The sequence below is a fragment of the Periplaneta americana genome, chromosome 3 (assembly GCF_040183065.1).
Source record: "Periplaneta americana isolate PAMFEO1 chromosome 3, P.americana_PAMFEO1_priV1, whole genome shotgun sequence".
NCBI classification, from domain to species: Eukaryota; Metazoa; Arthropoda; class Insecta; order Blattodea; family Blattidae; genus Periplaneta; species Periplaneta americana.
The window spans coordinates 54901763-54916236 of NC_091119.1; the positions used below are offsets into that span (position 1 = coordinate 54901763).

General features: G+C 34.9%; 1 protein-coding gene across 1 annotated transcript; it reads left to right on the forward strand.

The window, feature by feature from the left end:
- The first annotated feature begins 1266 nt into the window (after positions 1-1266).
- hb (zinc finger protein hunchback) lies at positions 1267-5934 on the forward strand. Its single transcript, XM_069820550.1, has 2 exons — positions 1267-2027; positions 2416-5934. The coding sequence occupies exons 1-2, from the start codon at positions 1270-1272 to the stop codon at positions 4034-4036; spliced, it is 2379 nt and encodes a 792-aa protein (XP_069676651.1). The 5' UTR covers positions 1267-1269; the 3' UTR covers positions 4037-5934.
- Positions 5935-14474: the final 8540 nt, after the last annotated feature.

Here is a 14474-nt window from a genome sequence, read left to right on the forward strand (position 1 = left end):
ATTTAGTCACTTCAAAAAATCTTTATCTTATGGTCCAGCACGGCGGATATTTCTTGATTAAAGAAACACAGTTTTACGATTTATTGCGCTACAGAATTCATAAAGTAATAAGACATTATACATTTCATATTCCTGCAAAGTGCATCTGACTCAACAAAATAGTAACATTTCGTAACTTGTGACTAGTTGAGAAGAGAAGAGAAGAGAAGAGAAGAGAAGAGAAGAGAAGAGAAGAGAAGAGAAGAGAAGAGAGAGAAGATAAGGAAATATGTTGAAAAGATATTGGTAACAATTATTATGAATATCAACAACTATTATAGAAAAATATTTCATTTTAACTTTTTCCTTATCAACAATTAAAAGCCTCATGAATACCTGTAAAATGTACCGGTATAAAAGTTTTTCGTTCTTCAGAATATTGATTTGCTATTTAAATTCTGAGGAACAGATTTCTTTTTATTTATGAAGCTGAAAGTTTGAATAGTTTGCATTAAATTTATATCACTACGATGAAAAGGAAAGTGCAAGTAATTTATAATAACTGTTGGCATTTAATGGATATTATGTTGACGAGAAATAGTTTTCTGTTTTTATTAACGGTACGTTTCAGAAGAAAACAAATTAAGTTCTCAGTAGTTTGTCTTTATCTGTAGGCTTCTTGTCAGGCTTGAATGACTTGGTTCATATTTATCAAGCATCTGAAAGCAGCAGTCTGACGCAGGTCGGCGGAATCCAACAGTCCTTTCGGGTCACTCTTAGGACTGTTTAGGAGTCACGTGCAACCACACTGCCTGCCTGCTTGAGAGGGAAGGTTGCAGGCAGGCGAACTATACGAAGCGTAAGCCTGCTCACGGACGTAACCAGTCATGGGCAAGCCTGATCGACAGTTTGCCTGTCTCTGCTGGCCACGAAAGGACGTCTACATTATTTTCAGCCAGAAAATTAGTTGCTGATCTGGCTTTGTGACAGGATGCTCCATCCTGCATGAAGACACATTCACCATCAGGGAACCAGTCCCTCATTTGTGGAAAAAATCGTGTTTCTAGGACTTTTTTGTACTGATCCAGTCGCATAGAATCCTACAGAATTATTTTGTGGCCAGTAATTCATGATAATTATGAAAATGTAAAAAATGTTGTGCTGAGTCTGATAATTTGCACACATCTGTACATGTGTACATTATATAGGCTATAGTTTCATAAGAATTTCTGTAGCAAATTCGACAATGATAACGTTAATACCTTTTCTCTCTTACAGAAACAAGAGCCCATGGATGTCGAGCACCAATCACACAGCCCGAACAATGACTCTGGAATTTCTCCTGGTCACGGTTCATCAGGAAGCAGTGCTGGACGACCATCTCCTGGACAGAGCGCCTCTTTCGGATCTCCCGAACACACAAACATTCATGAGAATCAGACAGTTAAGTCCGAACCTGAAGAGCCAAATTCCACATCTAACCAACTGGGCTTTCACAGTCCAACCCAACATAATGCAGTATGGGGAATAAACCTTCTGCAGCATCTACCTCCCAGAACTTTGCCTCCACCTTCAGTTTCACCAAGTTACCTACGACTCAACGGCTCTGCACCTGCTGCGACACAAAACCGCAAACCTAATACTTCACCTTTTCGCAACACGAGCCCGGTTCAATCCTTGGTGACTGCAACGCCCAGCAAGAGTCCCAGCACAAAAACGACTTCCCCACGCCACATTCAAAATCCTCCAAGTTCGGGCATGAAGACGCCGCCAGGGAACGAAACAAATGCTCCACCAGGTCTGAACCCAGGGCTGTCTGATAACAGTCGTTCTCCGTCAGTGTCATCATCGTCTCCGTCGCTAATGGATGAGGATAATGAGTATTACAAGATGCAGGAGGCAGAAGAGCGGCAGAATCCAATGGCATGCCTGGAATTGGTCGTAGAGCAGACACCAAATATGGGAGAAGTTACCCCTGGAGGATCCAGCACCAATGGGATGAGGAATATCTTCCAGTGTCCTCTTTGCAGTTATTCTACACATTCAAGGTTAGAATCTTGTCTTAAGTTTCCGTATTCCTTCATTGATTATTTTCAGAAAATCTTATTAATAATTTATTGTAACAAATGTTTCCTTTAAAAGAAAGAAGACCAATTTCTTAGCGCGTAATTATGTGATGTTATTAAGGAAGTCTAGATACTTTACATTTCTGAAATTTAATTAAAAATAGATATTAAATAAAAATAAAATAAGTGCTTAATTCACAAAAACTGGGCTTTAATTTAACGATATATTTTCTTTCTTAATTTTTACATTGGCAAATCTCATTTCGGGATATAAAAAATCAATGCTATTTAAGCTATTATTGTGTGTATTGTTGAGGTTTTTTTTTTTTTTCAAATTTGTTTCTTAAAATAATGTTTTTTCTCCCTGCAGGATCGAATTCAACAGCCACACTTATGTCCACTGCCCAGAGAAGAAATGCAACAAATGTGAGTTCACTACAAAGAACCTAACGGAGTTTCACACACACCTCCGCGAGGTACATTTGGTGTCTCCAAGTGCTGCTGAAGCCTCAGGAGACAGCCTGGATGAGCAACCAGGAATCCGAGTACCGAAGATCAACTCTCAAGGCAAGGTAAAGACTTTCCGTTGTAAGCAGTGTGGCCACATTGCTTTGACAAAGCTCGCTTTTTGGGAACACTCTCGCTGCCACATCAGAGAGGACAAGTTACTCAGTTGTCCAAGATGCCCTTTCGTCACAGAATTCAAACACCATCTGGAATATCACTTGAGGAATCATGCAAATTCCAAACCTTTCAAATGCACACAATGCTCTTATTCGTGTGTTAACAAGTCTATGCTCAACTCACATCTGAAGTCACATTCCACAGTTTATCAGTACCGCTGTGCTGGCTGCACGTATGCCACAAAGTACTGTCACAGTCTCAAGCTTCATCTTCGTAAATACTGTCACGAACCCGCAATGGTCTTGAACCCAGATGGCACTCCAAACCCACTCCCAATCATTGATGTTTATGGAACTCGTCGAGGGCCGAAATCACGACCTAAGAAGACTAAATCTCCGTCTCAAGAGTACAGTCAGGAAGAGCCTGCTCCAGTGCAAACAAGCCCTGCACCAGTACCTGTATATCCAGTTGCTTATCCAGTCACTCCTCAACAGAATGTGGCAGTTCCAATTTCCTATCCTTATAATCCAATGATGTCTGCTGGCTTTCCAGTAATGAGCAACAACAATCACCTTGTGCCTGCATTTCCACAGAATGTCCAAGAGAGGAGCAGTGAAGCACAAGAACACATGCGGAATATGTCTCATGAAAATTATGAGAATTTCATAATGGCAAATTCACAATATTACCATATGAATGCTAATTCCACCATTACCAATAACAATAACATCACAGATCCAAATGCTCTGAAGGAAATAGTGTATGAGAAACCTAGTCTTCAACAGAGTACTGAAGAAATGTACATTCAGAAAGGGAGTAAAGCCACCCCAGGCGTTACTCCTTTGGATCTTAGCAAACCTGAGTCTATGGAAAACAGCCCACAAGCACCAGGCATTTCTGTAAACTCAGTCTCGCAGTGTAAATCACCATCAGCATTAAAAGCAAAAAATCGCCGTAAGGGACAGGCTTACAAATTGGACAACATTACAAGGAAACTTCAGCAACAATGCAATGTGCAACAAGAAGAAAGAGGAAACAATACCAACTTTACTGAAGACGAGAAAGCTAAGTCTCCACAGCCTGCTGTAGTAGTAGATTCGGAAAATAACTGCAAGTCAGAACAAAAGGTACAGAAGATGGATGAGCATCTACCAAAGATTGACAATGAAAAAGGTGCAGCACCTGGAAATCATCCAAAATCATATCATTGCTCTTACTGTGACATAATATTCAGTGACGTTGTTCTGTATACAATGCACAAAGGTTACCACGGCTTCGAGGATCCTTTCAAATGCAACATGTGTGGTGAACAAACAGCAAACAAAGTTGAATTCTTCCTCCATATAGCTCGTTCATCTCACTGTTAGCATGAGTGAATCAAAAGTCTAAGTCAATGATAACCACGGTTTACCATTTCGTCTAGTCACTTCCTTTAGTTATCACCGTGTTCATTCAACGCGAATAGAAGATTGATTCAATTGATCAGTGAGAATAGTATTAGCCTGGCTCAATGAGCTTTAATCAAATGGGAAGTGTGCGCTTCAATACATAACCAATAAACAAATAAATTATAAAGATTTTGGGTAGACAATTATTTTCTTTTTCTGGTCCAATCATGAGCGCTTAAAATTATTATATCAAATATTTGAAACTCCTATTTTAGTGCAATTATTTTCATAGCCTACATTAATTCATGGCACTAATTTTAAGTTAAGTTTCACCTTAATTCATATTTGAAATAAGGGTTTTCGGAAAGAAACGGGTAATAAAAACTCAGCAGTGGTTGCAATTACATCACCTGCTTGGTTTTGTATATATTTTTTGTTGACAATAAAATTGGGATATGTATTATTTTGACAGCTCTTTCAAGACCATGAAAAGAAACATACACTTTATATAACTAATAACGAAAGTATACCTAAGACTTTAATTCCACAATTTATTTTTTGTGGTGATATAAATGCTTTGAAACCTAAACTGTCATTTATGAAACAAATCATGTCTTTCTCTGAGATTGTTTGCAGTTCTAGTGTTATACACAATATTTGATAGTATACAACATTGAGTTGTAAGTCATGATTAACCAAACTTCACATAATCAGGAGTAACTGGAAATTAGAGAATGCAAGGGAGAAAAAAGAACGAATGTTAGAAATATTTTGTTATCAGAAAATAGTTACGCTATTTTAAAAGATCGGTATGTGTTCTCGGATCTGTTCACCCTCGTTTGCAGACACAACTTCCAGTGCATTCGAACCTTAACAACAAAACGAAAATTAATATTAACACTAATAAAAGCATGGGATTTGAAATAACCTTAATATAGACACCAGTCTTTACCAGAGCAGCTGTCCAAGATGCTGCCAGAGGTTCTGTGATAGCTTCTTAAAGCGGTGTAAAGAATACTATTTCAAGACTTTGTATAAATATTTTTACAGTTTCTTCCCACTTGTGTTTTAATTCCTCTGTTATTCAAAAATTATTTTAGACAAATTTCATATTTTAGTACCTATCCGACCAGATTTTTCTTGATAAACACGTTTTTCGGTATGATTGCTTTACCAATTTAACCTCACTTCTATGAACATTAATAAAATTTCTTATAATGTCTATACATGAAGTACGTAGGCCTACATATACACATAGATATCGCTTGTAAAAATTCTTTCATACTGATTCTCTCATAACATAGAAATTGTATAAGAGCCTACTTAATTTCTAATTTGTCATCATTAACCAAGAGATAAAAATTTGAGAGAGTAATTCTGAATCTAAACAGCAATGCAACATGATACAACCACAGTCTACTATATACAGTCGCGAAGCTCAATATGAAGTAAAAATGCAAACATGGGTAGTTGCCCACCACTAGGATCGCTACTATCGCCTCATCATCGCAGATCTCTCTCCTAGTAGACGACAAAATATGGTACACTTTCGTTGTGTTCTTTTGGAAAAATTAACACCTTCCTTCCATTATTGAAATATTAAATGCATAAAGTTAATTTATTATTTTAATGAAGTATATTAAATTCCACCATAAACTCGAAGATACCTGTAAGAAATAGGTTAATATTATTTTTGTTTGTGCAAAACAAACTGAAATTTACTATAATCGCTTCACTCATTCAAGATTATAGCGATAATTAACTATGAAACTAATAAATATTAATTTTCATTTCCCTTTACAACAATAATAATGGAAATTTGAATTAATGGGGTAACTTACGTGTACCGGTACTTGTAGTGTAGGCTTACGTAGTTAACAAAGTGGGATGAGGTTAAGCAATGATAATCACACCAGAATTGGAAATAAAACATGATCAATAAATTAGTAAAGTAACAAATAAAAATAACAACAAAATTAACAGCTATAATTAAAAACATATCCTTTGAAAAAAAAAAGTAGGCCTAAGCAATAATAATTCCACCAGAAGTGAAAATAAAACGTGATCAATAAATTTCATTAAAACAAACTTAATTTTTCTACGTCTCTAGTAAAATATTATTATTCCAATTATTGTATTTTAGCCATTAACATTTTCATTACAACCAATAACGAACATTTCACAAGCATCAATGTGAAATACGCAACGAGCTAGCACTCGATGGAAATACGACACAGTCCAAAGTCGACCGTGGACAGTCTATTGTTTCTAGTTGCTTACTGCTTGGAGCGCTTTATCACGAGATTTGCAAAAAATCACCTCAAGCTTCGCGATTGTATATAGTAGACTGTGATACAACTTCTTGAAAGTTAAATATAGTGCTACATTTTTGTTACATGAAACAGAATCTTAATGTTTCGTATAAAGGGGATGAAGGCAGCATCTAGAACAGATATTGAACCTTGGCTAGCACTTCTAATAACCTCCATTTCGTCGACAGTGCCGTATAATATGTCCCCAGTGTAGACTAATTGAGAATAAGTAAGATATTTTTTAAGGTAGAAAATTCTGATCTACATCAGAAGTGAAAGCTTTGACACTAGTAGCCTAAAAGGGAATAATTTCTCTTAATTCATTATGGAAATGAAAGTATTCCCTAAATGCATTCCAGACTGTGAATCAGCTAAAGAATTCCGTCCTCTCAAAATGTGAGATAAGCAAATTAAGTACATATGTGACAGTATTTCCCAAATAATACGAAAAGTTCAACTGAAATATATTTTAGTAACATTTATACATTTTCATTATCGAGACGTATATATATTCATCTTCAGACTTTGGTAATACAAACTGACATGTAATTTACCATTGAGGCCTTTCCAGATTAAAAGTGTTTCAAGTGCATTGTCTTTTGATATAATCTGAAGTAAGTAATATATTTCAGGATGTTTCAGATGTCTTTGAAAGATCCTAAATAAAAATTCTCTGAACTTTACATAATGGAATGTATAGTGTTGTGTGCAGAAATTATGAATGGAAGACATCATAACTTTTTCCTGTGCCATAAGTTTGAATTCCGATAAAGACAATACCCTTAAAGATAGAATAACTAAGTGAATTCTCAGAAATGATGAAGTCTTTGAGTAAATTTACTTTAAAGCCATTCTGCTTTTGTGAGAAAAAATTATTGTAACTTTGAAAAGAGTGGAATTCTCATAATAATGTTGGTAGCCTTTCGTAAGCATTTGTTTAGCATTTTGTGCAAAAGTTTAAGCATTTTTACTTTCAATTTCTCAGAACTGCAACATTACATCCTCATTTTGGTCATCATAAGGTTCAGATTTCGAAGTACAAAGATTTTTTATATGTATCTTTTTGCTAGGGATAATCATTGTATCTCCATACATTTTTTGATGGATATTAGACCATACTTTTGGTGAAGTTGAGAAATTTTTGACTGAAATTAGAATGAAATACTTATAGTAATCTGATATTGAAGTCTGTTGCTTATGTAGTGAATCGAGAGGAAAATGTATGTAATTTTTTAAAGAATTTATTGGAGATAAATAAATTTCACACATGTATATAGACATATTTAGAAGTATGTTGTGTAAAATTTGTGGTATTTTTTATAAAACTGTGTGTTCTACAAAACTACATAATCAATATACTATTGATATTATTATGAAACTTGATCACTGAAATTGTTAAAAAAAATTTACAGCTAGATTTGTGAAGAGTATTATCTATTAACATGTCCCTCATTTGGGAATACTAAAAATGACAAAACACGGAATGTGAAAGATACTGTACAGCAGTATTTGTGAAGTGTTGGTTCTCCAATAAGTGTGTGTAACGTGAGTGTTCATTTGTGAAGAAAAATTACTGAAGATACAGAAAAAGTTGATAATTACAAACAAACTGAACTTAAGTCCTACATAAAATTGAAGGTACATAATCATCTCACTTGTTTATACAGTTCCAGACATTTTTTGTGTGTTCTGTTCTATGTTGTGACAAAACGTGTTTTTCGTTGCTATTTTGAGATTTTCACTGCAAAAGTTTTCACTAATTTCTACACACACCTTAGTTTTTTCATAAATGCCAGATTATGCATAGTTCTTAGTTCAATTTTCTATTTGTTTTACTATTTTCTTCTCTATACACATCAGGATTAGTCAACTATTTTTGTGCCTTGTAATAACCAAAACTTAATTTCTTAAGAAGTTTGGAACCATGTTTTAAACAGACTTCATAATTTTGCTTTATTTATCATTATAGAAAAGATACTTTTGTGTATTCTATTGCATTTTCCCATGGCTTTCAACAAGTGTAGAGGGTATATTACACAGTTCGTAAACTATTTTATGTTTCATGGTATGGTTTTCAAGTCGACTAAATGGATTTTTCATTGCTTACATTCTAATTTGACTTACAATAAAGTATTGCTATGTTAATGGACTTACATTTATGGATACAATTCCCTATTTAAGAAGGTGTCAGAGATGTGAAAGTGCGGCTAATTTGTTCGATTTTTATCGTCCACAGTTCGTAGTTACATTTCAGTTTATTTTTGTAATGGATCTAATTAAGTATCTTGGGCTTTAGCAATGCATTTCTAGCACAAAATTACATTTGTTAAATGTGAACCTAACTTTCACCTGATTTGTCATTCTAGCAATAAGCACTGAACATGATTTTATGCAGATATTAGTACATTCATCCTTTATTCTTACAAAGAAATCCTTCTTAATCGAATGCAGAAAGAATGCTTATAGTTGTTCCGAAAGCTATTTACCAAATACAATAATATAAATATTAATTTTTATGACTGCGATAGAAATCACAACTGAACTAAATAAATCGTTGATGAGAAGGCTAAAAACAATATTTCGGGAATATAGAGTATATAAGAAATTTAATAGTTTACATAGGCTACATTAAAGTAACAGTCCATATATTCAATTTGCAAGTTTTTATTAGAAAGTGAAGTTACAACAAGTAATGTCCACTTTGAGAGAATATATTTTGAACTGCCATCACTGTAAAACTCGGTGCAATAGACTATGTCACTTGGTATTGTAACTTGCACATTCTGGCTTCTTATGTTATAGTCTACTTCTTAAAGTTTGTTTGAACAGTATTTCATGCATCTTCTGTTTCTTAAATATCTGTCAAAGTCTTGATTTTTTTTTTAACTTATTGATTTGTATTCAATTTTCAAAGACTATTTGAGAAAACGTAAAGATATATTTATGTATATGTAAAAATGTATTAAGTGTATACAGTTGTGAAGAAAAAATATAGTTCCTACAGAAGTATTTTCAGCATTTTTATTATGAAACCCACTTCTAACAAACAACTTCCATATCCTTCAATGTTAAAAATAAACTGTCTTCTATGGTTTACATTGTTTTAATTCCCTTAAAGTACAATTAAAAATTATGAATCACACAGGATTGAGAAAAAATATGAATGAAAGTGGAATCAAACGTGGAAAAAGTAGGAGAATTAACTAAATGTGAATATTAGGGATATCATGAGAAAAATACTAAGTGCTGGTGATGCGGCAATGAAATATAGTGAGAATATTGACAATAGAATACTTAGTGCTGTGGAAGTAGCGATGAAAGAAAGTGAATACAAACAAGTCAAGGGTGAAAAAGTGATAGAACAAGCACAGATACGACAACAAGAAGAGAAGAAAGTTAATGGAATGAGACGGATATAGAAACAAAGAACTAAAGTAGATACAATATAATAATAGGCAAGGAAGGAATGATAGTGGATATGTGATGAAATATCAGTGGTGTATACTGGTTAAAGGGTTTGGGCTATCGCTGACCCTATTATTACACAAAATATATCTAACAATTACTTTAATTTTAATTACTATGGTAAAACTAATAATACAAAATTATTACATTATGTTATATTATAAACTTTTTCTTTTGTAATTTCCTTGGGCTACCGCCGGTAGCCCGCAAAATACGCCCCTGTGAAATATAGAGATGAACGGGGAAAAAGAAAATCAATAAAAATAAGTAAAAGGTTAGGATGGATAATGTAATAAAAGTGGTTGCTAAAAGAAATGATGACAATAGAAAAATTAGTATATATAGATACTGAATAGGAATGATAGAAAGTAGTAGGCAAATTGTAATAAAGTAGAAAGATTAGAGTGTAGATAAGGTTTAGAGGCTAAAGGGTATGAATATAGAATCTGAGATTATAGTAGGGGTTAAAGTTGAGAAACTGTAAGGGAAGAGGATATAAATGTAATAGGAGAAATACAAATGGAGTGTTAAAATGATAGTACTGGTAATGTAAATAAATGTGGTGATGGCACCATATACACAAATGTTTGTTCCAAAATTTTACAAGACTTTGTCATTTTGACTCAAATCTCCATACATGAAGAATGCCATTTTGAGTCAATACTATAATTAACACATTCTTATTTATCCAGATTATACTGTATAAATGCTCGGTTTGTTCTAAAATTTCAAGGCCTACATCCACACTCTATACTGCTGCCAACACACAAACTGTACAATACCAGCAAGAGTTTTTAAGCAAACAACACCTAATTTGGTATTTTTCCTATGATTTTAAGGCAAATTTATATTTCTTCTTAAAGTCTGAATTGATAGAACTGAAAGATATTGATTCACTAATGAAAGAAAAGCTTCTGTGATGAGCTGCGTGAAAATGTAGCTCTCATGTTCTACAAGGACATTACTGATGGTGAAATTGATATTTTGAACAAAGAGTTGTGAAAAGTGATCTTGATGATTATGGAGATTAAGTTGATCTGACTTGGGGGTGTGATATAACAGAAGTTTCAACTACAGACATTTTCATTAACACTGGAAAGACACAGCATATTACTCCTGTGCTACATGTCATATCCAATTGTGGCTCTATAATATTTCTTACTTTTACCAAGATATTATTCACCTGAAATCTGAACGTTGAAACTTTTATACTGGGTGAACAGTATAGAGCAGAACAGGTCTCACGGCTCTTCACGGCCGGCTATGTGCGCGGAGGTGGGACTCAAGGCTGCGCGAGGTCGTGAAACCTGTTCTCCTCTACTGTTCACCCAGCAGAAGTGGAGATTTTAAAAGGAATACCTAGAAAGACTGAGGGGTCAAATTGATACCCGTCGATATTATCAGTATAAAATCAGAGAAAATAAATGGATTGCTACAACAACTTCAAAATCTTAACAAAACAATTCACATACAGTGGGTCCCAGCACACCGTGGGATCGAGGGCAACGAACTGGCAGATACACTTGCCAAGAAAGGCACAACAATAAAGAAAATAACGACAAATCTGCCAATGACTTCAGTAAAGCGCCTGATCAATTCTAAATTTTCACACCTTCATACTGAGGAAACAAAAATACATGCCGAAAACAAAAAATGGAACACCCTAATCTTGAACCCAGATGTAATCCCACAAGCACCACGGAAAACTACAGTTGCAGCCTTCAGGCTGCTTACAGGACACGATTGCTTGACAAGCCACTTACATAAACTACAAATTGTAAATTCACCAATGTGTCCCCTGTGCAACAGTCTAGAGGAGATGAACGAGAGCCACTTGAAGGCCTGCAATGCACTATCTGCAGAAGACACTGTAGCGCAGAAGTATTGGAGAGCACGAATGCTAAAGCGCTTTCAGAATAAGAAGGCATATAAGGCGGAGCTAGTTCAGGCCGGTCTAGCTCGACTAGCCAGTAACAATGAAGCGGTGTTGCCTAGTTAAATCGTCGCGTAGTAGTTTCTTTCTTGCTCGTACAATATTAAATGGCTAGTAATTAATTTTAAGCTGTGCCATTCGATAGAGCTCCGAATTCTGAATCCAACTGTACAAGAATGGCAATTGTATGTCAACTGGGTCGCGTGTTATCGCTTTAAGACTAAACAGAGATATCCAACCTACACCATACAACATATTTTGCTCTTAAGTCCATTTCTATAAACGAAGATAGATTCTGTTTATTTTCAAATTCAGAAGTGGATTGTTTTCTCTTGTGTGATGGTGATGTGTAACTTACCGTAACAATGTCTCTTCAAGAGATTGCAAGTGGCTCTGGTATTTCATCTGTTACATGCAAAAGGATAGTCCTACTGTACACTCGCAGGCAAGGAGTATTGTATTTTCTGTATTATAATTTTTCTGAAGGACTAGCTTATGATGCAGTGCGTGTCAGTTTTTTAGAAACAAATAATCTGACTGCAGAGGCGTGTGGTTTAGAAGTAGGCCTACATACGTTATCTCGTATTCTCGGACAGGACAAAGAGATAATTCAAATAGGTGGTATACTGTAGGCTACCTGTATTTACCTCTCCTGGAAAATAACGCAAAACGTGTTAATTATTTGACGATTTTTAGAATCGTGTATTACTTCATCGTACGATATTTTAAATAGACTATATTAGTAGTATGTGTTAGCAGTGACATTATAGAACATGGAAAGCAAGAAGAAAGCTGTGAATAACCACGGATACGATTTTCACTTTTCATTGGAATATTATACATGGTATAAGACGAAATACTGCTAGGTTGATATTGTAAACATAAACACTCCTGCTTCTTTTTCGATGAATTATACGAAGAGTATTAACAACATTCTTGCTTAAGAGCATTAAAAACTTTATAAGATGAAGCACTTTAATTATATTTCACTTTTAAAATAAATACAGGCGGTCCACAACTGTGGAGTAACGGTTAGCGCGTCTGACGGCGAAACCAGGCGAGTTCGATTTCCGATCGGGGCAAGTTACCTGGTTGAGGTTTTTCCGGGGTTTTCCCTCAACCCAATATGAGCAAATGCTGGGTAACTTTCGGTGCTGAACCCCGGACTCATTTCACCGGCATTATCAGCATCTAATTCAGACGCTAAATAACCTAAGATGTTGGTAATGCGTCGTAAAATAACCTACTAAAAATATAAATAAATACAGGAATGCTAGAAACGAGGAGATTTTATAATTCCAAAACTCAGTTTCTATTTTAAAAACCTTGCATTGTATATAATATATTACATTATATACATTTTTGTAATATACAAATTTACCTTCAACATATTAACGATATTATTGGGTTACGGTTTTCATATTCACTTATATATAACTACTTTCACTCGTAGGCTTATACTGCCCAGGCCAGAATGATAGAACAAGGAACTCTGAACCTCTAGGTAGGTATAAGCTTGAGGATTAAATGAAATTTTAGATAGGCTTCATTTAACAAAGTAAAAGAAAGTAATCTTCAATTTCAATATGAGTACTGAATTAGGCCTACAGATATGCTTATATTCTTATAGCCGGATTCTTAGCCAGACTATAGAACCCTGGACCTCTAGATACGTAAAAGTTAGAGAATAAAATTAAATTAGATAGACTTATTTTAACAGAGAAAAATGAAATAAGCTACAGTTTCAGTATGAATACTGAATTATGTATGATCGCATATTATGCTTACGTTGCATTATAACCAGATTCGTAACGAGAATATAGAACTCTGGACCCCTAGGTAGGTATCAGCTTGACAATTAAATTAAATTATATTAAATAGGCTTCATTTAGCAGAGGAAAAATAAATTATGTATCTACAGATACGTTTACGTTTTATTATCGCTAGATTCGTAGGCTGCCCCTACAAACAAACTTTATCTCATCTTTCCTCTGGAGAAATAAACAATAATGAATTCAACACTGCTGTACAAGGAAGTCTGACATAAGGATAAATTTTCTCGCCCTCAATGTTTTCAAGAGAGTATTTCAACATGTCAGATAGTGCAATACAATATGCAGCATTCTTTTTTTAAAATTAAGGCATTCTTTGTCTGACATTAGCATAGTAAATTTCTACATATCTGTCACTTTATTTCGAAAGTTAGTGTCTCCAAAATCTACTGATCAGTGAAGCGAAGAAGTAATAAAGATTGAGATGAATATTACTTCAGTAAGAGTAATTATATTTAAATATTACACATAATGAAGGAACAGATCTCGACCCACCCGCTCTCTGCAATGAGCTGCAACTGATATTTCTGTCCTTATCTGTTGTCTCTTACGTCTCGTGTACCGTGTGACAACTCTGACAACGTCGCACTGCTGCTAGCACTCAATTGGCTTAGGCCATATGCCTTCTTATTCTGAAAGCGCTATAATGGCTTCATTGCTAGATGCAAGGCATTGAAACAACAACAATATATTATCAGTATGCATGTAAAGCCAGCAGTCCGAAGACTGGTCTGAACATCACAAATTACACCAATAAGGCATCACTCATGGGGCAACTAAGCCAGGAGATAATGGGGTAGGTTGACCAATTCCTTTCCACTTCCATTGCATACATCGCTGACTAAAGATCCTAATACACTAATCTGACTTGAGAT

What these genes read in the sequence shown, in the direction of transcription:
- hb (XM_069820550.1), top strand. Translation starts at nt 1,270, where the DNA reads ATGGATGTCGAGCACCAATCACACAGCCCGAACAATGACTCTGGAATT. An exon ending in AGTTATTCTACACATTCAAG is followed by an intron (nt 2,028 to 2,415) that starts GTTAGAATCTTG and finishes TTCTCCCTGCAG; the next exon opens with GATCGAATTCAACAGCCACA.